Source organism: Lissotriton helveticus, chromosome 4_1 (assembly GCF_964261635.1).
Source record: "Lissotriton helveticus chromosome 4_1, aLisHel1.1, whole genome shotgun sequence".
NCBI classification, from domain to species: domain Eukaryota; kingdom Metazoa; phylum Chordata; class Amphibia; order Caudata; family Salamandridae; genus Lissotriton; species Lissotriton helveticus.
Genome location: NC_136063.1, coordinates 428281755 through 428307575, shown reverse-complemented (window position 1 = coordinate 428307575; position 25821 = coordinate 428281755). Strand labels below are relative to the sequence as shown.

Here is a 25821-nt window from a genome sequence, read left to right as displayed (position 1 = left end):
AAGTATAATAATATATTATAAGATAATTTTCTCTTTCTTTTACAAATGTTATAGCTTTAGTTTGTCCCCAGAATATCGTGGTATAAATGTAGTCTGAGAAAAGTATGGTGTTCAAAATATCTTTTACAAAAACATGGCTCAGTTGGAGTTAATAATAGAATGTCTATAGCCAATAAGTGATATTTTTGTAAATGTCACTTGGCCAGAATATATATACAAGACGATATTTTTGTTATGGATATTGTGATATGTTACATTGCAATAGACTTTTCATGTCTGCTCAATGATTATTCCAAACAATAAATGTGCTGTTTACTCATCACATCTTTTTCTGCACTCATTGCTTTATGTGAAAGTTGACATAGCTAGAGCTTCTTTTCTCTTTGACACGCTTATGCCTTCGAGATGACTCAGTGAGATAATGTTCACCCCTCTCCGTCTGAATGATCTTTAAATCTCTATTTAGGCAAGGCCGACTCAGCCCCCGCAATCTTTTCTAGCATGGTCAAATGAGCACCATAGACTGAGTTCTGGCGACATCTGTTACTATGCTCTGAAATGGCATAATTGCAGTTTGGGCGCTAATGCAGGGAAACCACTTCAGTTTTCTGATGGAAAATGGGCGCACAAAGGCAAGTATCACCAAGGCAAGCCATATTGGCGCTAGTTTGGAAGAACAAGTGAAAATCTTTTTTTCCCCACTATTGTTATACGTTTGGATTTCGAATGATGCTTTGTTATAGCTGTATTGCCCTTGTCTCTTTTATTGTACGCCAGAGGTCAGTTAATAGCGCGAAATCGATGAACCCTCTTTCAAATTATTGCATACACGGAGTTTTCTATACAAGACTGGAGTCAGTCAATATCTAGATGTTAACAGTTCACAGCCCAACAACATTTAACAGTAGGCAGAATGATCAGAGCGCAGGTCACACAACAGATGGCATGTGTGTGCTGTGAACTTCACCATGTGCAAACCGCCCGGTGGGACCAAGGTAAGCTGTTCAAACGAACTGTACTTTTTTAAAACCACGAAAGACCGAAATATTACATTTTAAGAGAAGTATTTCAAAAGAATGTTAATGATTGCCTAGCTGTGTGGATTTCCTGTGACTCCCAGGTGTTTGCTATCTTTTGGACAATCTATTTTGGTTTATCTCACACGCTTCCAACCTTGGACATGATAAGCATCCATGTCTGTAGGTTGTATGTACATATATATAGGCGTGGAACACTTTGCCCAGGGCATCGAACGGCGGCGGAACCCACACACACCAGACATGAAGCTTCTTCTCATTGTGGCCTTCCTGGGAGCAGCAGGTATGTTTCTGTTATACTATTCCCACCTTCAGCATCTCCACAATACTACTGGAGCATCCTGACATATTATTAATGTTACCAAAATATGGTAATATGTTTACGTTGTAAACGTGCCTCTCAAAACCAGTGGGCATATTATCAAGGGGGTTTATCTCCGCTTTTTTGGCTTTAAAAGCCAAGAAAGCGGAGATAAAATTATCTCCCTATTACCTAGCTGTCGCTAACACCAGTTAGCGACTGCTAGTAGGAGATAGCGACCATCTTGGGCCCCGCTTTGCATGTCAGTGATATTTATCACTAATGACATGCAAAGTGGGCGTGCCAAGCTATCTCCTATTACCAACTTTTGGAGATATTCGCGCTAAGCGCGAATATCTCCAAAAGCTAACACCTGCCCCTGAGCAGTTCTTAGCCATGTTATCCAATGGTAGGTGGATAACATGGCTAAGAGCATTAGCTCGGTAATGCATGAATATTGCTGACTTTTCAGCGATATTCATGCATTTCGGCCGATTTTTATCGCTTAGGAGATATACCTTGATAATAGCAAGGTTCCTAAGCGATAAAAATCGCCGCAGCTCGGCAATAAAAGTATCGCCGCTAAACCAACATAGCGATAATTATCGCTAGTTGTTGGTAATATGCGCCCCGATGTGCTGCTACAGAAGGGGCACCGAACTCTAACAGCCCAGAGCTGAGCCTGCAGTCTGGCTCGGCCCTGAGCGATAAAGCAGGAGGCAAGCCCTCCAGAAATATCTCATAAAAATAACCCAAATGTTGTATGAAAAAGTGTGCTGATGGGTTCTAAAATCCAAAAATAGTTTGCTTAGTACATTAGACTGTTACTTCATTGTCTGAAATGTATCCCAATTAATAACTTTGAAACGTCAATTTAAAATAATGTAAGAAATTCACCATCCACCCCAAATGCTGTGATACTGTTGCCACGAATTATCAAAGAATTGATTCATTATGTGACATTCGCTACATAACTGCCAAATAGTTGTATTATAATATAAGGAGCACCGATGTAGTGTAACAACTTATTTTTTGTATGGCACCCTTCTGAACTGAACCTCTTGAATCCTGGGGTCGGGTGTTCCCACATCCGGTAGTCAAGTTAAAGGAGACAGTGCAAAGAATGATATACAAGAACCCCAACATTCGGCCAAGTGGAGAAGTCAGGATGCGAGCAGCTGTGTCCGGGTTACACGGTCTGCAGGTTTGGCACCATGCATTACTTCCTGTCTCCAGTTTACACCAAAGGATAAACTGACCGTGAAAACCACCCAACAGATACTACGTGGGAAATCTTACCGTATCACGTTAATCAAACCCACTATGATGTAATCTTGAAAAAAAGAAAAGGGTACAAAAAAATGGTTATTTTGAAAAAGTGTTCAGAGAAAGACAGCAAATTAAACGAATTAGAAATCCATCTATGTTTTCTGCGTACTACAGCACCTGTTTATATCAGATCTGCCAACCCCGAATATTATTTCACTGTGTGAGAGAGGATGGTTAGGCCTTTGTCCCGGTGGGGCTTGGTGCCGGGGATGAGACTTTGGGGCATCACTGAATAAGTAGTTATGGTGACACATTGTGGGGATGGGGCATGGGGTTCCGACCGGCTGCCTCAGTAGCGAATCCCACTCTCACCATAAACACAAACGATAGGCCTGAAGAATGAGAAAGCCTAGATGGCTTTCACCTGTGCGGAACCTCGACACAGGAAATAGAAAGCTCCTCTGTGTACAGCTTCCGGCTCACCTTGTGACACCGGGTAACACCAGATCTTCCCATGGTGAAGGGAGCTGATATCGTGTGACACATGGTGGACCAGGTGTATTGACATATCTGTTTTATGTTAATTTAACAGGCATTACCTAATATTGTGGTCAGATTTTTAACACCAAAACCCGGGGAAAGTCACAACATAGACATAGGACTGAAAGTTGGCAGCAACCACGAGACTGCAATAACCACAGAAATAATGCAGTAGTGGAGCACTCATAACATCTAGGCCTGATATCAAAAATAATAATGGCTGGGGATTCGGTAGATATGAACTTGTCTTCATTCCAGAAACCATTCACTAGCCAAGGAAAAATACATCATTAATGTTGATCACTTGACATGACACTGCCAGAGGGAACTTGCGCTTTTCTGGGTCCTAAACAACAGAACTGTGATTTCCATCCAAGATGTGACCTCTGCTGACCCTCAAGGTCAGTGCTCTTCTGTTTGTGGCAGCTACTGTCAGCTCCTCCCTGTGTTTCAAGGGCCCCATGTCTATATAATGGTGCCTTAGCCCCTTGGCTTACCGCCCTAGCCAGTAGTAGGTATTCTGACCCCTCGGTGAAGGTCACCGGAATGTGAGGGCTTACCAAAGCCCTCTAATCCAAAGAATCACCTTAGCGGCGCTGACGCCCTTAGCCTCACAAATGCAGGGGGCCCTGGCAGAGTTACGTGGAAGCTCTTGCAGCCTTCTTGAAGCCTTCAGCTGCATTCTCAAGGTTTACCACATAGGCCTTGGTACTGCCCTTAAAAGATTTTGTAGCTGAAGTTCTCTCTCGTGTTTTGTATGGGTTCTTTTGTCTACAGACTTGACCCTCGTGATCCAGCTCTTAAACTTTGCTTACTGCAGGAATGAACTCTGCTGTGTATTGGCACTAGTGCTGTTTCCACTGCTATAACCTTATCATGAATGTCTCTGAAACATTTTTGCAGCTCTTTCAGGGTGAAAAGGGGGAATAAAGTGGTCCCAATCCCTTACTGACCGTATTTATTGAGTTAAAAGTTTGAGGTATTTGTCCTTGACAGTGGGTGACCCCCATACCACTGGCGAAGAAGAAAGATCCGAGGTGGGTCAGGACAAAGTTAAGATATCGTAGTTCAATCACAGAAGAAATTCCCAAACAAAGTTTTTCATATGCAGTGTTTTATATACATTTGACAAAACTCCTGTTTAGGAGATTTAGTCAACAAAGACAGCCAACACGTGTTTCGCCCCCTAGCATGGCCATCCGGCCTGGGGCTTCCTCAGGGCGTAAGGTATGTATAAAGACAGTAATCGTCCAAACAATTCGAGGCTGCTGTCGCCGACTGCTGAGACCGGTTGCTTTAAGGCATTGATGCCTATGATCTAGAGATCCTTTTGCAAGGCGATCGAATTGTTTGGACGATTACTGTCTTTATACAAACCTTACGCCCTGAGGAAGCCTCAGGCCGGATGGCCATGTTAGGGGGCGAAACACGTGTTGGCTGTCTTTGTTAACTAAATCTCTTAAACAGGAGTTTTGCCAATTGTATATAAAACACTGCATATGAAAAAGTGTTTTTGGGAATTTCTTCCTTGATTGAACTACGATAACTTAAATTTGTCCTGACCCACTGCGAAACTTTTGCAGCAAGGTCTCCAAAAACACTGTTTAACATCAGACAGGCTTGCAAAGTCAAGATCACATGCACCCTTCCTTTGCACATGAATGTATTTGAGGAGGACCTGGGAGTAAATAAAAACCCTGTCTGTTCCTGGCATGTTTGCTCTTGTTCTCCTTAAGAAGCATTCATAATTGTGGTTCAAAGAAACAACAGATTGTCACCTCCAGGGATCCCAGATGAGCAGTCAAATTACAAATCATCACTTCCAGAAAGACACAAGATTCTAACCAAAGGCACCTGGCTGGGAGGATTCCACAGTCCACCAGTCCTGCTCTCACCAGCACTGGACTTGCCAGTATCTTACTCTACTGTTCTTGCTGCAACCCCATGCCCAGCGTCCCAAGCCTCCACCGGCCTCTGACAGTTTGGCGGTCTTTGGAGTCAGTTGCAAGGACCTAGATTGAGTTTCTGTCTTTATTTTCAGTGGAGACACCACCCATGCTCCGCCTCAGCTCCACGACTGCCTCGATGTCGCCATCTTGGATGGCGCAGCCCATGAATGGGCACGGGTCCCACCTCTCCGCGGTCTCCTGTCGTGCAGAGACAACCAGGATCATCGTTCGTAGGTGTCACCCGTGCAGTATCTCTTCCCGCAGCATTCTGAGTCCCGCAGCTAGCAAGACTTCATGCTGGGCATCAAACATGGCACTGGCGAGGGAGATGTACCAGAATTCTGTAAGAAAGCGATTATTATGAGGCACATCAAGCTTTAGCCCCTACTTTCCATGTTAAATGGGACTGCTCCGACTTCTCTGCTCTTCTACTCCCTTCTCTGCTTTCTTTTTTCCTGTCACCCACACTTTTTCTCTCTGTCCTACTTTTATTACCCTTCTTCATCTCTGTCTGTCCCGACTTATTTTTCTTTTTTTCTCATTTTCAGTTTTTCTTTGTGTCTCTTATTATCTTTTCTCATTCCTTTTTTCTCTCATCTGAACTCTTATCACTTTCAGTCTTCTTTTGCCTTTTTTTAATGTGACATTCGGTCCTTTTCCTCTGCATTCTCACTTTCTCTTTTTCAGCAAGGAAGCAAATTAGAGTAGAGTCAGTCAGAAGAAACTTTATTCCGTTTTCCGTTTTTAAATCATAAAAGTACATAAATATTCCAATTATCAAGTTTGCATGATACAGTTTGATAAAATAAAAGTGATCGATTTCTAAGATATCATTAAACACACAGTCTAAGCGATAGTCAAAAATAAGAAATACCTTAAAAAAAGAAAAGCAAATTAGAGTACATTTCCAACTGTTTTTGAATATATAAAGATTTCCAGGAGTACTCTTGGGGGTTGTGACTGCTGCATTTTTTCCTCGAGGAAGCCTTTACATTTTTCGTGACTTCCATTTTCGCACGTGCAAATATACATGTGCACATTCATTATTGTGAAAATCCAAGACCACGTGCAAATGCACTCAATGACAATTTTTTATTTAATCATTTTTCCAGTAGAGAAACGTCTTCTCCTACACCCCACCAGTTTTAGGGGAGTTTCCTTTCCATTCACTTTTTGGAAATTGATTTACTTCTGTCTTTGATCGGAGTAAATCACAAACCATTTTTAGGGTCTGAAGGAGCCAAGAACAGGTTTGTGAACACTCACAGAAACCTTCTATTGCATACGAGCCCTGTATCACCCACTCTCCACCCAAGCGAGCAGATTTTCTCACACATTACATTGCACCTTTCGGGTATAATATTACATATGCGTAAATAGACTTACAGATATAAATACACATTTTGTGAAAACCAAACATGATGTTGCCCTCGTAAATCAAGCTATTTGCATGCATACAATGCATTCTACAGCTTGAATGTGTCAAACAGTCAGACCACTTTACATAAATGGCTGCACTCTCTCACATTCCTGGACAGACACTCCGAGCAGGGAACCATGGCAGTAGGTCTCTAGCTAATCGCTTTGCCGGAAAACTAATGTGTTTATCTGTTGCGAAGAGCCTACGCCCTGCCCGATGAAGCGCATCAGAGCTCTCAATTAAGTCTCTTTTTTTCTCTTGCCTGCTCACTTATTTAGTTGAGCACACACACCCCGAGCAATTTGCCGGTGGGTTCAACAGGGGATCAGGGTAGGGTGAGCCTTTTAGGGGGCCCACACCTCCCGTCCACCTGTTTTTTGGTCCTGAAGAAACCGGGCACTGTCCCTTTGGTAGAAACATGTCGGCCAATGCACAACCAACACATATAGAGATGAGTCGGTCGTAACTTGCCTACTACCATCTCACTATTATTTTTAACATTGTTCAGTTACTCTATAATAAAATCATTTTTGAGTTAAACCAGGACAATTTTTAACATAAATTCTTTTTGCACCTACAGTCAAACCCGCTCCACTGTAGTTCAGGTGTCAAAGCACACCCTGGTGACGCTAGGCCACCAGGGTGGACCCCGATGATGAAGCATGTCACCGCCAGGCTGGTGAGTGAGGGGTTTTAAAGAAAAGGAAATTTTTTCCTTTTATGCCATTTAATCTATCCTCCAGACTATTGACCCTATAATCTGCAGGAGATACTCCTCTATTTTGTTTCAAAAAATACTGCCATTATCTTCCCATCATTTCACTCACAGTATCAAAGCTTGATGTGCGAATTTCTCTTCCAAGCACCTTAGGAGTAGTACTGATATTAATGATAAAATATTGCAGCCCTTTCTAGCTTTTCTAGGCCAGGGAAGATAAAACTTTTGCGAGACTTGTTAAAATGCGAGCCTTACTGGCGGTGAGGAAAATGGCTGCATGGATTCCACGACTATGGTATAGCACACCTTTCCTGCTCTTTCCTTTTAGCACTCTCCCATCTGCCACTTTACACCAGAGTTACCAAGGAGCGATCACCTACTGCTTCTAAATCATAGATAAACAACCTGACCCCCTTGAATTATCATATCAAGTGCCTATTGTTTCACTGCTTCTTAATAATTCCAACGATCCAGGTTGAGCCAGTGTCATAACATGGGAAAATTGGGAATAAACTTGGCACACGATTCAGGTAATGTCAGAAAGGACCTGACCTGCTCTTTAATACCAGGTGACAGTGCTTCATGTATAACTTTAGAACATCCCCTGTTTAACGTTTGCAACAGTTTGTCTCCATCTGAAAATGTGCCACTTCTCATGACTGACATTCTACGATTGTTCACATACCCAAAATTATTAAACCACTTTTTTTTATAGGCCAACTCTAACTTCAGACTTATACCTTTCCCGAAAATTGTGTGGCACACATACGTGACAGATAGTACTCTAAATATACATTTTTCCTTACTCAAAGTGAGACCATAATCTCACATCCTGTTCAAAACCAACTTAAAAATGTGATCATGCTCAGGTGTGTCCTTCCCTGACACCAAAATAACATCTTGAAATACCAGAACTGTAGGTATTCCCTTTAAAACCTTCAGCAGTACCCTTTGGAAATAGGCCGCTGCCAATGTTAAACCAAATGACATGCAGAGGAATCCATAAGCTCCAAATGGGGTTACAAAGGAAGTTAGATGTTTTGAATCAGCATGCAAGGGAATTTGATGGTAAGCTGTACATAATCATAATAATAATAATAATCCACATTTGTAAAGCGCACAATCACCCGTATGGGTCTCTAGGCGCTGGGGGCCGTCGGGAAGATTAAGCAAGCTATTGCCCAGAGTCACATGGTGCTGGGCTAACCTGCCGCCGGCGCTGGGGATCGAACCGTGATCCGCAGATTCCAGCGTCAGTCGCCCTGGCCGCGGTGCCACACCTCTCCCACTACATAAGTCCATAACACTAAAAACCTAAGCCTCCCTCAATGTAGTGAGAGTTTCTGAAATGAGGGGAAGAGGCTGGCAGTCTACCCATATATACCTATTCAAATCTCGCAGGTCAGCACATATCCATATTTATTTTCGATCATCCTGGGGGAACCAATACCACTGAAGCAAGCCTCTCTGAAGCTTCTATTTATTCAATGATGATGGCATCCAAAAGCTTCATGAGCTCTTCCTGTAGTAGGCCCAACATTACATTTCAACAGATTCTCAACTCTGCTCCCATAACATGAAAACAGATCACAACAATGATCTATTTACAAAGGGCATAGAAGGCCTGGAAATTGTTTCTTGAAATTCAAATATCAAAACCAGCCATATGCATCTTCATAAAAAGATAAGACATTATGGGGGATTGGAGGCTGCTCAGTCTGTCATGGATTGCTCAAGCTATTTTCAGACAGTGTCCGAGCACAACTTCAGGGTGATTATATTGGAAACACAGCTGTCTTCCTATATAAATGTTTACTCTTCCTACCACAAATGTAAAAGAATGAATAGGTTGGTAAATAACTATCAAGCTGGCCAGTAACAAAATCCATATAACGTAGAAACCCAAAGTTTGAGTCAGAACCATTGTTTCACTGAGGTGGGCGGGTGAATGTTCGGATGTGGAGTTTGTACCTGTGTGAGCCACGTGCAAGTGCTTATGTATAAGAATGCCCTGCCACGTGCCGACATAGCAGAACGTTTTTTTTATGCACACCCTTGTTGATCTTACCCCACAGCTGTAAGCGGTATATCACTTTGCCAAAGTGACTGGCTATTCTGACCAATGTATAAAGCCAATCCCACAGCTTACGTGCATCTGCTAGTAGTAAAGTTAAGCATACAGATTTTGTATTTTACCATGTGTAAGGCACTATTGACCTCCACAGAAACGTAATATTTCATTACAGCTTAGCCGGCGTACACCTGTCAGTAAAAGCACTGCTCAGGCTGATCCCTGTTTCATCTGGCTTTCCTGCATGGCCGCCTGATGGATCACGACCTTGCAAACACCCCACACATTGAGGAATACCTAGTATTCCCTGATGCTCAGGAGACTTGGGCTCATGGCTTATCCTGAAGATTACCCTCTCAGCATGGGGATTCATGGGATTTCCTCATTTGTCAAGAGGTGCTCACACACACCAGGGAAGAAAATCCTAACAATTAGCATGATCCTTCAGGATGTAAGGGTGATGGGAGCAGTGTACTCATCCGTGAGGATGTACTCAACTCTGAAGTGTAGGGAATAGATGACTATTATCAGTTCACAACTGGCGGGTTACACCTTCACCTATCTCCATTCTTCCTCTTAGCCAGGTACCTGATCTGAACATTGGCAGGTGTTTGGAAAACAGCTGGCAGTGCCACCGGCAGAGGTGAACACATTTCACCTAAAGATATTTGAGACAGTTTCAAATAATTATCATATCTTATTTTCATCATGGCCATCACTTTGCTGTCACAATTTTTGCCAGTGCTGATTTACATATCAGTGTTTCCTGTTTTGCACAAAAGACAAGTTTCGCTCCTTTTACATAGGCTGTACTCTATTTTGAGCTCTGGGGCCCGGGTGGGGGTGGGGAGAGGGGGCTGCGCAAAATGTTAAGAGTTAAAAGTGATGATAATGACGTGGGGGTATATAAAAGTGAGTGAACTAAATCCCCCCTTGAAATTTGATCCCATGTTCACAAGCTGCCCCGACTGAAGAGGCCCAACCAGGCCAAAACCAGTCTTGAGTTCCAGTTCAGAGAGCACCTGGCTTGGCAGTGCGCCCTGGACTGTTTCCATTGGAGGAAACCGAGGCTGTTTGCATATTGCTTGGTCTAAACAGAGATGGCACAGTGGGCAAGAAAAGGATGAGTTGGAATGCTACTCAAAGGCTGGCCAGTGGTTAGATTATATGCATTCCTTACCACTCACTTTTTGTGTGTTCTCTATTTGAGACCCTCTGTGATTGGCTATAAACCAGGGATGGCAGCCTTAAAGAAACAGGCGGTGCTTTTAGTTTTGTTTAATAAAAAAGCTTTCCCTTTTGGCAGACATCGAGGGAAGCATTTAGTGGTCCCCAGAAAGGCTGCCTACTACCCCACAACTCCCCGAGGACTTCCAACACAGTTATCAAAGGGGAAGCTAGCTTTCCAGTGGGGAGAGATTCCCCTGTGTGAAACAGTTACCAGTTTATTAGAGGTGATTGTAGCTGTTCAATGATTTACAACCACAACTGCAGTTACATACCATTGATTCATCGTATTACAAATCGCAAATATAAGGGGACACCCCTTTCACACCATCTCCTAATTGTGAGTCTAAAATTAGTCATAAAACTCTTTTTGCAATACCATTATCCAAATTGCTAAAAGGTTTAGTACATTGTCAGAACATTTTACAGTTACAACTCCTGTCATTTTGCCAATTGCAGGGTTTGCGACTCAAAATGGTTTGGTCCATTCCTCCACCCGTCCATCACATCATCCCTCATTTGTATCACTGCATACCTGCATAGAGCATAAAGTCATAGTACTTTGTGTTACATATTCCCCTCTTAAGTGAGCTGTAATATTACACATTTGAATGAAAACACAATGTAAGTAACTTGTAAATGAAGTTTGATTGTTGTAGTGAACATGGACAAACTAGATTCCTAATCCATTCCCACTTCAGCTGCTTTCCCATTGGAGGATGATAAAATCGTTGGAGGTTATACCTGTACGAAGAACTCCGTCCCATACCAGGTGTCTTTGAATATCGGCTACCATTACTGCGGAGGCTCGCTTATCAACAGCCAATGGGTCCTCTCCGCGGCTCATTGCTACAAATCGTAAGTGGCTTGTGTTTAAAAACTGGCATGTGCCCAATTTATATTGCTTATTCTAAATTTCACATTTTTCTCTAGCAAACATGTGTGACCCTACCTCAATTTTGAGTAACTGTTGTTTTGTGTCTGATTTCAGCCTTCACATGAAATAATGTATTTCTCAAACCTAATGTATGTGGGTACCGAAGTCCAAAATCAGTAATGCGCATGTGAGAATCACACTGCAGTACAGGGCATTTTAAAATCAAATATTTGAGGCTCTCACTTAATAGTTAGACTCGGAGTGTATCCCATCAGCATGCCTGAGATGGTTCTCCACCCACAAAACAGAAAATATCACTCATTCAGAATTTCTGTGAGAATTCCCTCTTTCTGTACCCGTGGTGTGGAATCCAGCTCTTATAAAGGGGGAGGCATGGTTGCATAGAAGGCATCTGTACTTTCCACTGCATATATAAAACCAGAAAAGTGGTATGTGTCCACCTCAGAAGGGCACCACCAAAGACTGTTGACACCAACTTTGAATCACCTGTCTCACTCTGACCGGTAATCAACACATGGAGCTCACAAAACATCAAGGCCCTGCCAGGTGACTTCAAGTGTGGCAGGTGTCTTCCAGGCCCCCTCCAGAGGATGGTCACCCACCATGTATGAGAGCCCTGTCTAGCTTGCTCGGGTGTCTAGCAATGAAAGGTCATTCTCTGGAGCATTCGATGGCCTCTCACCTCTGTTGAAGCCGAGTCGCGTCCGTTATAGGGTCTGCTCGGCATTCTCTTTTGCTTTGCAGCAAGAAACCCTGGAGGTTTGTTGCTAAATAGCAAAAGACTAATTTCCCTGGCGACAGAAGTTTTTTCTGATTGTGCATCAAGGATATCTGAATAGTTTCCCTCCTAGGACTGCTGTGCTTGGTGAGGCAAGAGCAATGCCAAATGTTGGGGTAGTTCCCCCTCCCACAAACTTTAAATGACCCCTTTAAATGTCAGTCCCTCATCAGGCAGCTGCAGCAGCTCGCCCTTGTGGTCTGTATTACATTTGGCATGGTCTCTAAGAACCTCTTTCATTCCTTTCTGGAGAATGGAATACTCCCAGACCAAGAATGAAGCTCTTTGAGCAGGATCACTGTTGAGGAGCTTCCCAGACTTTGTTTACACTGCTGGGGAACCACAAGTAATGGTCGCTGTGACCTAAGGGTGGTTAGAATGAATAATACATATATCACTGCTTGTCCTGACCTCACTCCTCTAATAGGAGTCATTCCGAATGTGTTTCCTCTCTTCTTCCTACAATATCGAGCATAAGGGTATTAATTAGCTCTCACTCTGGGAAGCCTTCAATCCAAAAATGGCCAGTGGTCAGACAGCCTTTCTGTGCAAATCAAAATATGTAGAAATATCATGGATGGCTAGTTAGACATGTGTGTACCCCTAAAGGACACCTTAAGCTACAAGGACTGATCCCTGTGAGGGATCTAAGAGGACATCACACTCTCACCCTCATAATGAGGTATCTCTTGGTAGGTGTCTATAACACAGGTCAGCCTCTACAAACTTTTACATCTCGCGCCCCCTTTTTTGTTATTAGTAGCCTTTCTTTCAGCTTTTACTGCTACCTCTTCACCAGCTGCCCTCACCGTTGCCACCTTAGTTGAAGTCAGCAAAAACTCAATGAAACATCATGAATGTGTTCAATCTTCTGAGTATTTAGACATACATGTTCTTGCACCTTTCTTCTGCATCTAATGTGGCACACATGAAGTGTGATGATGTCAACACGTGACCAGGGCCAGTAGGGAGCTGCAACCCCAGCGTTAGCGCACTCGTTGGGCTCCTGTGCACGTAAACGAGGCTGTGGGTGGTGTGCTACCAAAAGAAGAACGGCCCAGTTAATGCCAGTTAATGCCTATTTTCAAAAAATAGTACACTATTAAGGCAATACGTCACTACGTTGGGAAGTGGTTACTCCTTGTGCATAATCACCTTAAAACAATCCATATTCACAGCGGTGAAGGGGGGTGTGATAAGTATATTATCGATGTTTTTCATTGCCACATTGAGGGCATGCTCAAGTAAGGGATATTGGCTATTTGCTGCTGATTGGCTATTAGAGTGCAATCATGAAACAAATGACCATTTGCTACTCAATAACTGGTAGTGTCTATGTTACAAAACGGTAGTGTACTAGAAGGGCGACATCTGAAAGCACCAGGGGTGTAGGAGGTTGTAAATAGGAAAGGTATCCCTTGTTTCGAATGTTGATCCATCCGTAGAATGTATTAATGGTGTTCTACCTGTGACCATGGGATATCATCATCCAGGCCGGTTTCATGTCTCTTCAGACGGTACACCCATCTTTCCTCCGTGTTGAGTAGTCTCTGTTGGATGTCCTGTTTAAAGAGCAGATGGGTCATAAGCAGTAGCGATCGGTGTTGGGAGTAGCTTCCGGGCGGTGACGAGGGGGAGGGGCATTTATTTATATGTTTATTTACCTGTAATCCTCCATAATCCATAGATTACTACCCCCTCCCCCACACTGCCCCTCCCCCTCCCCACGTCACCACCTGGCAGCTACTCCCACCACTGACCCCTACTGGTCATAAGTGACCACTCTCTCCTACAAATCCGTAGGCCCTTAGAGCAGGGGCAATGTGACAAATCTATTCCTATCAACAAATAAAAGATAAGACAGAGTAAAGTCCATGTAGGAAAAAAACTGATTTGTAGTTGTAACAATATGCAAGCTATTTGGGGAAGCTCATATAGAAATAGAAAGCCTTTTAATATATTATAATCAAAATGTGCGATATCTATGGGACTAAACATGGCAATACAGAATGATGCTACATATCAGTCATTCCCCAAGGTCAAACATCTGTGATTATATATATGATGTTTTTGTGAGCATGATCATCTATCAGTGCTTAGTGCAGCAAGACACACACATATATTGTAAACACTGCAACAGCCAAACTTGCTAGAGACAAGGAGAAGCATGACCTGTAGCGTTAAACACCACCTACTAGGACCTCCCATCATGTGAGCGTGTGCCCTGCTTATGATTCTTTTTCCTGTTTACCTCTGCATCAAACCCAGTGAAGGACCTATAACTGTTTCTAGGTGGGCTTTATCGTATCTTCTTGGCAGCACATCTTGTTTTCTTCACTGCAGACGTTACAGTGTTAGACTTGGGGACCACAACATTGCAACCAATGAGGGGACCGAACAGTTCATTGATTCCGTGAAGGTCATCAAGCACCCTAGCTACAACTCGAGGAACTTCGACAGCGACATCATGCTCGTCAAGCTCTCTAAACCCGCTACTCTCAACAGCTACGTGAAGACCATCGCCTTGCCAACCAGCTGCGCGGCGGCGGGAGCCAGCTGCCTGATTTCAGGCTGGGGTAACACACTCAGTAATGGCGGTAAGTACTCACAGTCAACCTATGTATATTACTGAAATATGTATTATGACAGATACATTACAGCAAAGACCTAAAAGATCTTGCAACACTGCACAATATGCAACGACCTGTAGTAGGAAGTGCCTTTATCTCTCTGTAGTACTACAGGATATTGTAAGGGATACGTTGAAAAGCTGTATTTTATGTAAAATGATGTCAAAATAATACTGCTAAAAACATGAAGAATATCCTGTATCACTGAGTTGGAAAGGCACCAGTTTAGATGCCACTGTAATTAGATGGAAATGTCGAACACGTCATTTAAATGTATTTACATTGGAAGACTATCCTGATTGACCTGTGCTCATGCATTAGACCCACAATCATTTATTTTAAGTCAGAGGAGGGCAAGTACAGCCAGAAAGCTGGTAAAGACTGGAGGCCTTGACATCCTTGTGAAACATCAAGTAATCAGCTGACCGTGATGGCGAGCTCAGCCTCCTCTTCAGTGGTTTATACCGCTGCAGTCATACTGAAGAATGAATGCATGAGTGATGGCATTAAATACCTCAATTTACCACAGAAGAGGATTCCAGAGGCTCTAATGTTTTATTTGTCAAGCCGTGTGTTAAGAAATTTCAAACAATGGTATAGGTTCCTGATTGAAGAGCCAACCAGCTTAATGCTCAAAATAAAACTTACAAATAAAACATATAGAAATAAAATAAATAAAGAAGTACTTTGTGTTTGGAACAAGTTCATAGTAAGGATAATAGACATTGTGGGATTCTTTTTAATTTTTAATTTTTTTTTATTTTATTGAAGAAGCTTTGCAAACACATAATACATTTTCAGACGGAAGAATCCAACAATGTCAATGTGTTTGACATTGTGGGATTCTTCCGTCTGAAAATGTATGAATCTTGCATAGTGATATTTATATTATGCATTTATTCACAGTTGTATATAGTTTGAAAGAATCGTGTTTTTCCATCTTATCACATCGTTGCTTATACATTCTTAGAGGGTTGGATTTAATTAAGGAACTTTCTACCGATGGGTTTAGTTTGGCTAGGAGCTGGGTGCCCAGCAAGCACTGTTAGCATTAAAGGGATCCTCCTTCTGTGCATGAGGCACCTGAACACGAGACTTACTGTGGTGTAAAATCCTCCAGTTTTGCTGATTTTCCACAGTTGTAAATTTAGGGTTAAAGGTGGATAGGGGTGTTACAAGAGGGAAGTTCAAGGGGAATACTGTGCACAATGTCCTGAATATCCACAAACATTTTGCAGATAGCTTGTCACTGTGAAAATACACACAAAGCTATTTGTATTAAAGGCAGAAATAGCACTTTTCCACTGTGGGAGAGAGGAAGGAACATCCCATATCCATGGTGGTGTAGATTATAGACTTTTTACAGAGAAACTTTTTGCCCTTAAGAAGAAAGAAATTAAACCTGCAAATGTATGTTTACACCAGATTAAATCATGCAAATTGTCCACCTAGTGGAGAATCCACCTGAATAAATGTTGCCCAGAAGCAGTACTGCTGGTATGCTTGATGAATCCCCAAAACTTTGGAAAGCTACTCATAAACATAGGAGGCCTGAATTTACAAATGTTTATAGACATGGTTTTGAACCTAGCCTATGAGCAGCAGAGCTGGCTTAGATTCCTGAAACGCTCATAAGGATCTTGAAGGTATAAACTCCATCCAGGCCTACATACAATTGCAGGCAAATGCATTTTGCAAGTGAAATGTAGGCTGAAACTCGAATATTATGCAGTGACTGATTTCCTTGCAGTGAGTTATGGGACTTTGTTTTTGCAACACACTTGTTACACAGTTCTGAGAAATATTTGGAAAATATAGCAAAATCACCATTGTTATTTATTCATCATATTTGCTTAGATAACTTATTTAGGTGTGCCTGTAGATTAATCATTTATTTATTAAGAGTGGAGTACTATCAATACAATTTCAGATCATGGCAAAATCCATAATCTATAGCTAAAAGCACTGCAAAATTACCATGGTCTTTGGGGTACAATGAGAAAAATGCTCCCTTTACATCTCCAAACAGGGACTAACCTACGTAACTTAGTCTCAGTCTCCAATAGGAACAGTCCAGGTTAACCTCCCAGGCCACATACCCTCTGAATGGGAGCACAGGCTACCACAGATCAGTTTACATCTTTTGTGGCCTCTTCAGTGAGGTGCAGCTTTAATCCTGTGGCCCAGCGATAATGGGATGTAAGTTTCAGCATTCCATTCTCACTTAGGGGCATATTATCAAGAACGGTGTTAAAAAGTATCGCCGGTTTAGCTGCATAAAAGTGCCACTAAAATGGTGATGTGAATTCCTATAGAAGTCCATATTCTGGTGTGAAAATGTACTTCTATTGGAATTCTACAGGGCATATTATCAAGACCATTATCGCCGTTTTAGCAGCAGTTTTCTGCCGCTAAACCGGCGATAATTTTAACGCCGTTCTTGATAATATGCTGCTTAATGTGCCGTACTCCGGAAAACACAAGGGTGATGGGTGGAATGATAGAAAAGGTCTCAGCCACTAGCAGTCGCAAGGGCAGCCTTTCTACCCATCATACTTCCCACTGTAGACAAGGACCAGCATTATCCTAATCAGCACTGGTCCTGCTCCAATAGGAACAGTTCAACCTAAACTGCAGCACCAGATCTCATCTGATTGGGAATTTAAGCAGCCCAGAGCAGTTTACGCCATGCAGTCCTCTTCAGACAAATGTAACTTGAATGCCATATTTCAGCAAGTATGGGACCCACATTAGAGTGATACCCGTTGCCATTAAACTGTCCCACTGAGAACAACACACGTGTCAGTAGAGTGATGGAATTAACTTCAGCGACTGGTAATTACTCTGAGCTTTATTACAGACCATTGCATTTTGCTCCAAGACCCACTCCAGGCAGGACCATTTCGTAAAAAAACTGTCATAGTCCAATTGGAACAGTCTGGCCCAAACCTCCAAGACATGTCCCTGCTGCATGGAACCAAAGTAACCTCAAACTAGTTTCAGAATCGGTGGATTTATTCAATGAGGTGCAGCTTGAGTCCTATGGCACAGTGAGCACTGGACCACTGTCTAGGCACACCTGTTCCACTTGGGGTAACCTGCTAAGAAAAATTCAAAAGTGACTGGTGGAATGCCTAAATTAATGACACTATTGGGTACAAAATCTGTTGCTTGAACCTGACAAAGATTAAAGATTATGTATTATTTTAGCTGGGAGAAACCCATCCAGAAGTGAGTCCCGAAGGTTATCTGCATGGCTCATACTATCAGAATTATCTATAGATCTACTTGCCAGAAGTAACATTTGCGTGCTTATTTTTCAGTTAACAACCCAAATCAACTTCAGTGCCTGAAAGCACCAATTTTAACTTCAACCCAGTGCAGCAAATCGTATCCAGGACAAATCACCAACAACATGATCTGCGTCGGATTCATCGAGGGCGGCAAAGACTCCTGCCAGGTATTGAAGGCTACTTGAAGTCATAGATTTATAATATTTTCTATGACCTTATTACACTTGCATTGAACACCAGTCAAATGTAGGCCATTACACAAATACTTTTTTTTTGTTTTAAAGTTGGAAATCTACTCAAATCTTCGAAGAAAGTCTATGATGAGTACATTTTGGATTTTTTTTTTGGTATAGCCTAACCTTTTGCATCCTGTAACCACACTTATTCCAACCGTTGTGTGCCACATATTTGCAGACATTTATGGTTTTCCCTTGTATTTTATATAACCACCCGCAAAAGGCACCCATATTTCACCCCTATTGCCAAACTTACAGGTAGTGACTGAGAATGGATAGGACTGAGTGTCAGCAAGTGAGCAGGAGTGAGTTAAGAGCAAGAGAGTCTGCAAGTGAGTGGGTGTGTGAATGAGAATGAATGAGTGAGAATGAGTGTGAGATACTGTTAAAGAATGTGAGAGAGAATGAGTGTGAGTGGCAATGGCTGAGAGTGACGGGGCATGCCTCTAACTATGAGTGAGAAAGAGTGGGTCAAAGGGAGTGAGAATATGTGAAATTGGTGTGTGTATGAGTGAGAGCAAGTAGTCTGAGTGAGTTCAAAAGGATGAGTGAGTCAGTGTGAGAATGTGGATGGGTGAGTTGGAATGAGTGAGCGAAAATGATTTGATTGGCATATTAGAAGTAATTCTTAGCATATGGGGCACCTGTGCAAAAATGCTGGTGCTAGCATACTTGAGAAAATTCTTGGCATGGGGCAAAATTTTGGTGTCACATTAGAAGTAATTATTACCAAACAGGAGGACACGTGTGGTATACAGGAGAGGTCAAACATGACAAGCCCACCCACAGGTGAACCAGCGCAAGGACAGAGCTGAACTGGAAAAAATGTTTGTAGGGCAAATAACTCAGCAGTGAGGTGTTCCCCACAGGACCTAGCAGCGAGGTGTTCCCCACAGAACCTAGCAATGAGGAGTTCGCCACAGAACCTAGCAGTGAGGAGTTCCCCACAAGACCTAGAAGTGATGTGTTCCCCCAGAACCTAGTAGTGAGGTGTTCCCCACAGCTCCTAATTCCATTTCAGCAGTAAGCTCATGCATTCAGCGAATCAGGGTTGCATTTTTTAAATGCTATTCTAATGTTATGCCAGTGACTTAGCAATGAAAGATTCGTGCTCCTGAAGTACTGGGGATCTACAAATACACAGTTTCTCAGTTTTTCTATGCTTTATAAAATCTAAGATAAGTATTCAGGGATTTAATATGGTTTTATTTTCTTCCCCTCAGGGTGATTCTGGTGGCCCAGTTGTCTGTGATGGTCAGCTTCAAGGCGTTGTCTCATGGGGGAAGGGCTGCGCTCAGAGAAACTATCCTGGAGTCTACGCCAAAGTCTGCAACTATAATACCTGGATCAAAAACACCATAGCAGCTAACTGATGTGACTGCTTATTTCTAAATGTTCTGCATCTATCGAGCTTGTTAGCCACTGGCACGATGTGTTAGAAGGAAATGTGAATATTGTTAGAAGGAAATATAAGTGAGCTAATAAATAACAGTGTTGCCAGGCCAGTATCAATTTTATGCCTTTAAGTATTAAATAAAAAAAATGGAATAAAGTATATATGTGTCAATCTTATGACAGATATTACATATAACCTTGTGAAATATTTCTAGAACTGTTGACATGAAAGGTGAAATATGTATGTGCTTTCGGAGTATGCAACTACAAGTTCAAATATAGCCTTGGACAGCTGGGAATTTCAGAATACAAACCCCTTTTCGTTATTTTACAATAACGCTGAGCACATAGACATATTTACTCCACAGTATATTTCCAGATTCTCATTAAAAACAGTCAAGATGGCCTGGTATCTAATGTTTGGTTAGTGGAGAACTATCTGCTTACCTTATAGTTCAGTGGTTATTCATACTCATTAATGGAGTGAATGAGTGACAGGCGTCAGATCCTGTTAGAGATCTCTTTGTGCAGATGCTTGTGCTGTTGCATATTGCGAGTTATTTCATTCCTCTGGGCTGCGCAGCTGTTTATTGCCCAGCTTGAGGACACAGTCCTGTGAAGTACCCTTTTTTATGGTTTTGATGAATTGCTGTTTATATGTTTGCATGTCCCCTGGTTAGGATTAGGTGTACGATTTTCATGTTTAAGCTAAATTGTTCTGAATGGTTCGGATTTGTGTGACAATAGGAAAGTGATGTTGAGGGTGTAGCGCTCTGCCACTCATATAGCTTTGGGAAACAATTGTGCGAATCAGGTTGACTGTAGAGCTTTGTCTAAAGTGTTCATTCAGTGTAGTGTGTGGTACAAATGTATTTGGATGGAGCTCAATAAGATGCATTGTTGGGGAATAATGCTATTGTTATGTGCATTTGTAGAGCTCTCAATCACCCAGGAGGGTATCTTGGTTCTTAAGCAGGGGCAAACCTGGCCTGCCAAGGGCTGTGGATGGGACCAATTCAAAAAGCCACATCTTCAGCTTCATGTGGAGTTCAAGGATATAAGAGGTGGCTCTGATGTGCAGTGCCAGCTCATTCCAGGCTTTAGGAGCAATGTAGGAGAAGGCATGACTGCCTGCTCTGGATATGCGCGTGTGGGGATGTGTGCGAGTAGGAGTCTGGCTGAGAGGCAGTGTCTGGTGGATTTTCGGAATGTGACATTATTGTTGAGGTAGCCTGGGCCCATGTAGTGTAAGGCTTTGAAGGTGTGTGCAACATGTTTGAAAAGATCTGGATTGTGCATGGGAAACCAGTGGAGTTCCCCGAGGTGCAGGTTGATGCCTGTGTGAGGTGGGAGATTGAATGTGATCCTAGCTGCTAGAAACAGTATGGTATGGAGACGTCTGGTCAGTTGCATGCCGATTGTAACATACAGGGTGTTCCCATAGTCTATTTTGCTTGTATTGAGGGCTTTGGTTTTTGGGTAATGGTCGTGTGGATGCTGTTGGGGAGCCACTTGAAGATTTTCTTCAGCATCTTCAGGGTGTGTAAGCAGGAGGCGATTACAAGGTTGACTTGGGGGGTCATGGTGAGATTATTGTCGATGACAATACAGAGGTGCTTGCAGGGCCGTACTGGGAACCGAAACCGGCCCTTGCAAACTGCTCGGCCGGCCCCCCTGGGAAGATAGGGGGGTGCAGCCGAGCTGGTTGCCAGGGCCGGTTTTCGACGATTTTGTTTCAGGGGACGAATTTGCTGGCCCCCAGTAACAAAAACGCCCCCCAGGGCCCCAAAACCAGCTCTCACCCTGGCGGCCCACCGGGAAAATGCCCGGTGCCCGCTACGGTCAGTCCGGCCCTGGGTCCTTTGCATGGGTGGTAGGGGTGTGGATAGGGATGAGTTCATCAAGATACAATGTGGACTCCTATGGTGATTATTTTCTGCTGAAAGTCACAACTTCTGTTTTCTCATTGTTCAGTTTGACAGCTACATTTCATCCAGTTTCTGACTTGAGTCATTTAGGTGGTGAACTTGGTTCTGGTGTGAGGCTTTTTGGCCAAGAAGGAGAGTAACAGCTGTGTGTCATCGGCTTAGGATAGGATCCTGATACAGTGAGCATTGATGATTCTGGTGAGCGGGCTCATGTAGGTGTTGAAGAGGATCGGGCTGAGTGATGTGCCTTGTGTTACTAAACAGATGAGGTTGCGCCTTCCAAGTGGTAGGGGATTAGGCTGATTGTCTGGGTATGACCAGCCAAGAAGGGGCATATCCAGCGGAGTGTGGGTCCATAGATTCTGGTTTGATGTAGTCATTTGAAGAGGATGGGGTAGGATACAGTGTTGAAGCCCTTGGAGAGGTCCAGTAAGATGAGAGCTGTGGTGTCTCCTCTGTCCATGATCATGAGGATGCCTTAGTGGGAGTTTTGTAAAAGCCAACTGTGGTGGCATATAGGTCTTCTGAGGGGAACTGTCTAGTGCATTTGCTGGGTGATTGCATTTAATAAGCCACTGTACTTGAGTAAGGTGCAGATCAGCTATTATCTGTGATGCTAGTGGTCTATGGCATTCTTGGATACAGACGCTCGGATTCTCAGTATAGGTCTTCTCCTGATAAAAGCCCAAACCAAAAGTTCCAAGTCAGGCAAAACAGTCTCTGAGAGGAGAGGGCATGAGCTTGTTGTAGGAGATGGAGAGAGGTTTTTAGAGTAACTCAAGCAAGGAAAGAGAAGCAGAAGTGATGAGTACAAAAGCAGCACAATTCTTAGTGCCTAATTTGTACAATATTAAGTACTGGTGCCCAAAGTTTTTGTGCCGGCAAAGAATAATGTTGGTATTGCCCAGTACCAAGGCTGCCTAGTTTTGATTCCACCTCATGTCTCTTTCTCTGACCTCCATGCACTGCCAGCCGCTTTATTTCACTCTTGCAGGTTCTTTTTCATCCCTGGTTTCTCCCCTTTGCACTGTTTGTCTGTCTTTCTCTTCCTCCTGTTTTGTTTTTCTCTCTTTTAATCTGGGCTAGATCTGATGTGGAAAAAAAATGGCAGCCGCCAAACATGAGTGTCAGTGGGACCCACCTGCACCCATCGCTTAAAATTAAGTTCAGACAATCCAGATGGATGAGAGCCTTGAAGAGTATGGGAGCAATATAGCAGAATATGTTTAACACTGAGCCTCATCCAAATGTTATGAGTGGGTGGGGGGATAGACTATAAAACCTCCAGCTGCATGTTGCAAGAGACAGCAACACAAACAAAGCACAGGCCCTCACTGTCTGCATTCTGTGTTAAATACAGATATTAACCAGATACTTATCACAATCCAAAACACTCAATAAACTATTGCAAGGAATAAAAAAGTTGTCCGAACCATATCAGTCGTTGTGCAGGTGTGCTGGTGTGCAGGAGGCTAGAACCATTTTATGCTTCTCTGGAGAACTCACCAGCCTCAGGAAGCTGGAGATGCCCCCCTCCCGCCGCTCCCTCCCCCCCCCACCACCACCACCACAATCTAGGTCTACATCAAGGCCTCGGTACAGGCATGGCTTTTCTCAAAAGAAAACAAGATATTTACTGTTTTATCTTCTCTGTGCCATTCCTGCTAATACAGTGGACATACAACATAAGTTTATATATGCTAGAACAGGGAGCACCTTGTATCAGTACAACATTGGGCATGCCTCACAAAGGGTTTTGCACATGTAAGTAGAATATACTAAAGCTACAACCTTATGTGCCACTGGAAATTCCCAGCCCCTGATTTACAAAATCAGGAACGGTGGACATTTCCTTTAACAGATTGTACCTACAAAGGGGAGCAAGCTACTAGTACAGTGGATAGCATGGATTCATGACTGTAGGGTTGAGACAATGTGAGTCTTACATGGACAGGGGGTGACCAAACTATGAAGAACAATCTCACTGGAATGTATTAAAAACACGGTGTAGGTAGTTTCTCACCCAAGAAACACACACATATTTACTTCTGGGATAGTCAGAACTAAGACCCAGATTTGCTAAGATTTTGGGTCACAGCCCGACGCAAAATCCAGTTTGGGGTTTACAAAGCCTCATAAATCTGGATTTGTGTGGCTTCCCAAAAAAAACCTAACACAACTCAGCATATAGCGCTGCCGTGCGTTACCTTGCATCAGGTAGGAGTTGCATGGGTGGTGCTTGGGCATTCCCTTGCATCCACCTATGTATTTTGATGAAACTTATATTTACAAAGACTTGGGTTTGCACCAAAACGGTGCATCTACCTGAGGCTATGTTTATTTCTGCTCGTTTGTTCCTCTTTGCGTGTGTGCTGCATTATGCAGCACACATTAAAAGAGGAAATAGAGGAAATGTATGGGCAGGAATGTATGCCATTCTGCAGCCAAAACTATCTGACAACAACGCAGGGACCCTTGCGATATGCCTGCATTGATGCTAGGGAGCCACAAGTGTGCCAGTGTTGTATTTTTTAAACTATGCACAGTTCTGCTCTTTCCCTTTCAGAGAACATAGCACAGTAATTTCACTTCCTGCACTTTGTTGCATGAAATAACAGTAAACATGCCCCTAAGTGACTTTCTATGGTGGGAAAGGAAAAGATACAACTTCATATTTCATGGGTAATGAGGAGGAAATAAATCATAGATGGGGGAAATTGGGTTGTTGATTGAGGGGGTGTGAGCCCTTCTCAAGCAACAGCCACTCTCTGTCAGGGTAAACCACAAAAGTCACTAAATTAACCCTCTGGTAGCTTGGCACAAAAGCAGTCATGCTTAATTTAGAGGCAATCTGAAAAGTATTTTTGCAGCACACAAACAGAAATAAAGTGAAAAACGCAGCACAAGAAAATTCCCACCAATTTAGAAAAAAATAGAGGAAACTTTAATAAAACCAAAACAGCAGAAACGGAGATATGACGTTTAAAAAATGTAAGGTAAGTACAGCGCCTAAAAGTAAAAGGCGCCTTTTGGGATTATCTGGTCAGGCTTGACCAGGTGAAAATCAAAGTTAAGACCGACCGCGATGGACCGCGGGCCAGTTATAGGGACCAAATTAGTCCCTCTGAAAAAGAAACCTTCCAAAGTCCAGCGCAAAGAATCCAGTTGGTGGTGGACAAGGCCACGAGGGGACAGTGTCATGGATTATTAAATTAAACTATTACTAAATTAGTTTTGTAACGTTCGCATCTACCCAAAAAAGGGTTTCCCGGCGCCTAGCACACAAATTGCTAGAAAAGAGCAGTCAAGAACCATTTTCTACTAAAAAAGCCAGGTTTTAAGATTTCTTTGAAAACTGAGATAGGACGGGTCATTCTTTAGGGACACCGGAAGAGAATTCCAGATTTTAGGGCCAAGACAAGAAAAGGAACGGCCTCCCATTCTTACAAGTTTAAATCTGGGAATCACGAAGTCTCCATGGGCTGTAGAGCGCAGGGGATGAGAAGGAATGTAAGGATGGATGAGCTCTTGCAGAAACGCTGGTGCCACATCTTGTTTGATTTTAAAGATGTAACACAGGGTTTTAAATTGAATTCTTTGATCAATTCGAAGCCAGTGAAGGTCACGTAAATACGGCGATATGGAAGCATGTCTAGGAACTTGACAAAGAAGGCGTACTGCAGAGTTCTGGACTACCTGTAGCTTTCTCAATACCGTTTGGCAGCTACCGAGATAGAGAACATTGCCGTAACCGAGGCGAGAGGTGATGAGTGCCTGGACTACCGTGCGTTGGGTTGAGGCAGGAAGCATCCAAATGATCTTACGTAGCCACCTCAAGATCGTGAAACAGATGACAGCAACTCTCGCCACCTATTGTCTCATAGAGAGACTATCATCAATAATGATGCCCAGATTACGGACGTGGGTGACAGGTAGGGGAAAGGAACCCATTTCCTGAGGCCAGTGGTGAGGGCCCCATAGGTCCTTGTGCTTGCCCAGGATAAGGAACTCAATCTTATCCCCATTTAACTTCAAAAAGTTGAGACGCATCCACTCTGTCACTTGCCGTAGGCCGTAGTGAAGGGCAGATGTCCATTACTGTAGAGCAAAGCACAGGCTGGGCATTGCAGA

General features: G+C 43.0%; 1 protein-coding gene across 1 annotated transcript; it reads left to right on the top strand.

Annotated features, from left to right (window-relative positions):
• The first annotated feature begins 1244 nt into the window (after positions 1 to 1244).
• LOC144828632 (trypsin-like) lies at positions 1245 to 19922 on the top strand. Its single transcript, XM_078686986.1, has 5 exons — positions 1245 to 1320; positions 11234 to 11390; positions 14552 to 14805; positions 18162 to 18298; positions 19591 to 19922. Exons 1-5 carry the CDS (start codon positions 1281 to 1283, stop codon positions 19738 to 19740), a joined length of 738 nt encoding a protein of 245 aa, XP_078543112.1. The 5' UTR covers positions 1245 to 1280; the 3' UTR covers positions 19741 to 19922.
• Positions 19923 to 25821: the final 5899 nt, after the last annotated feature.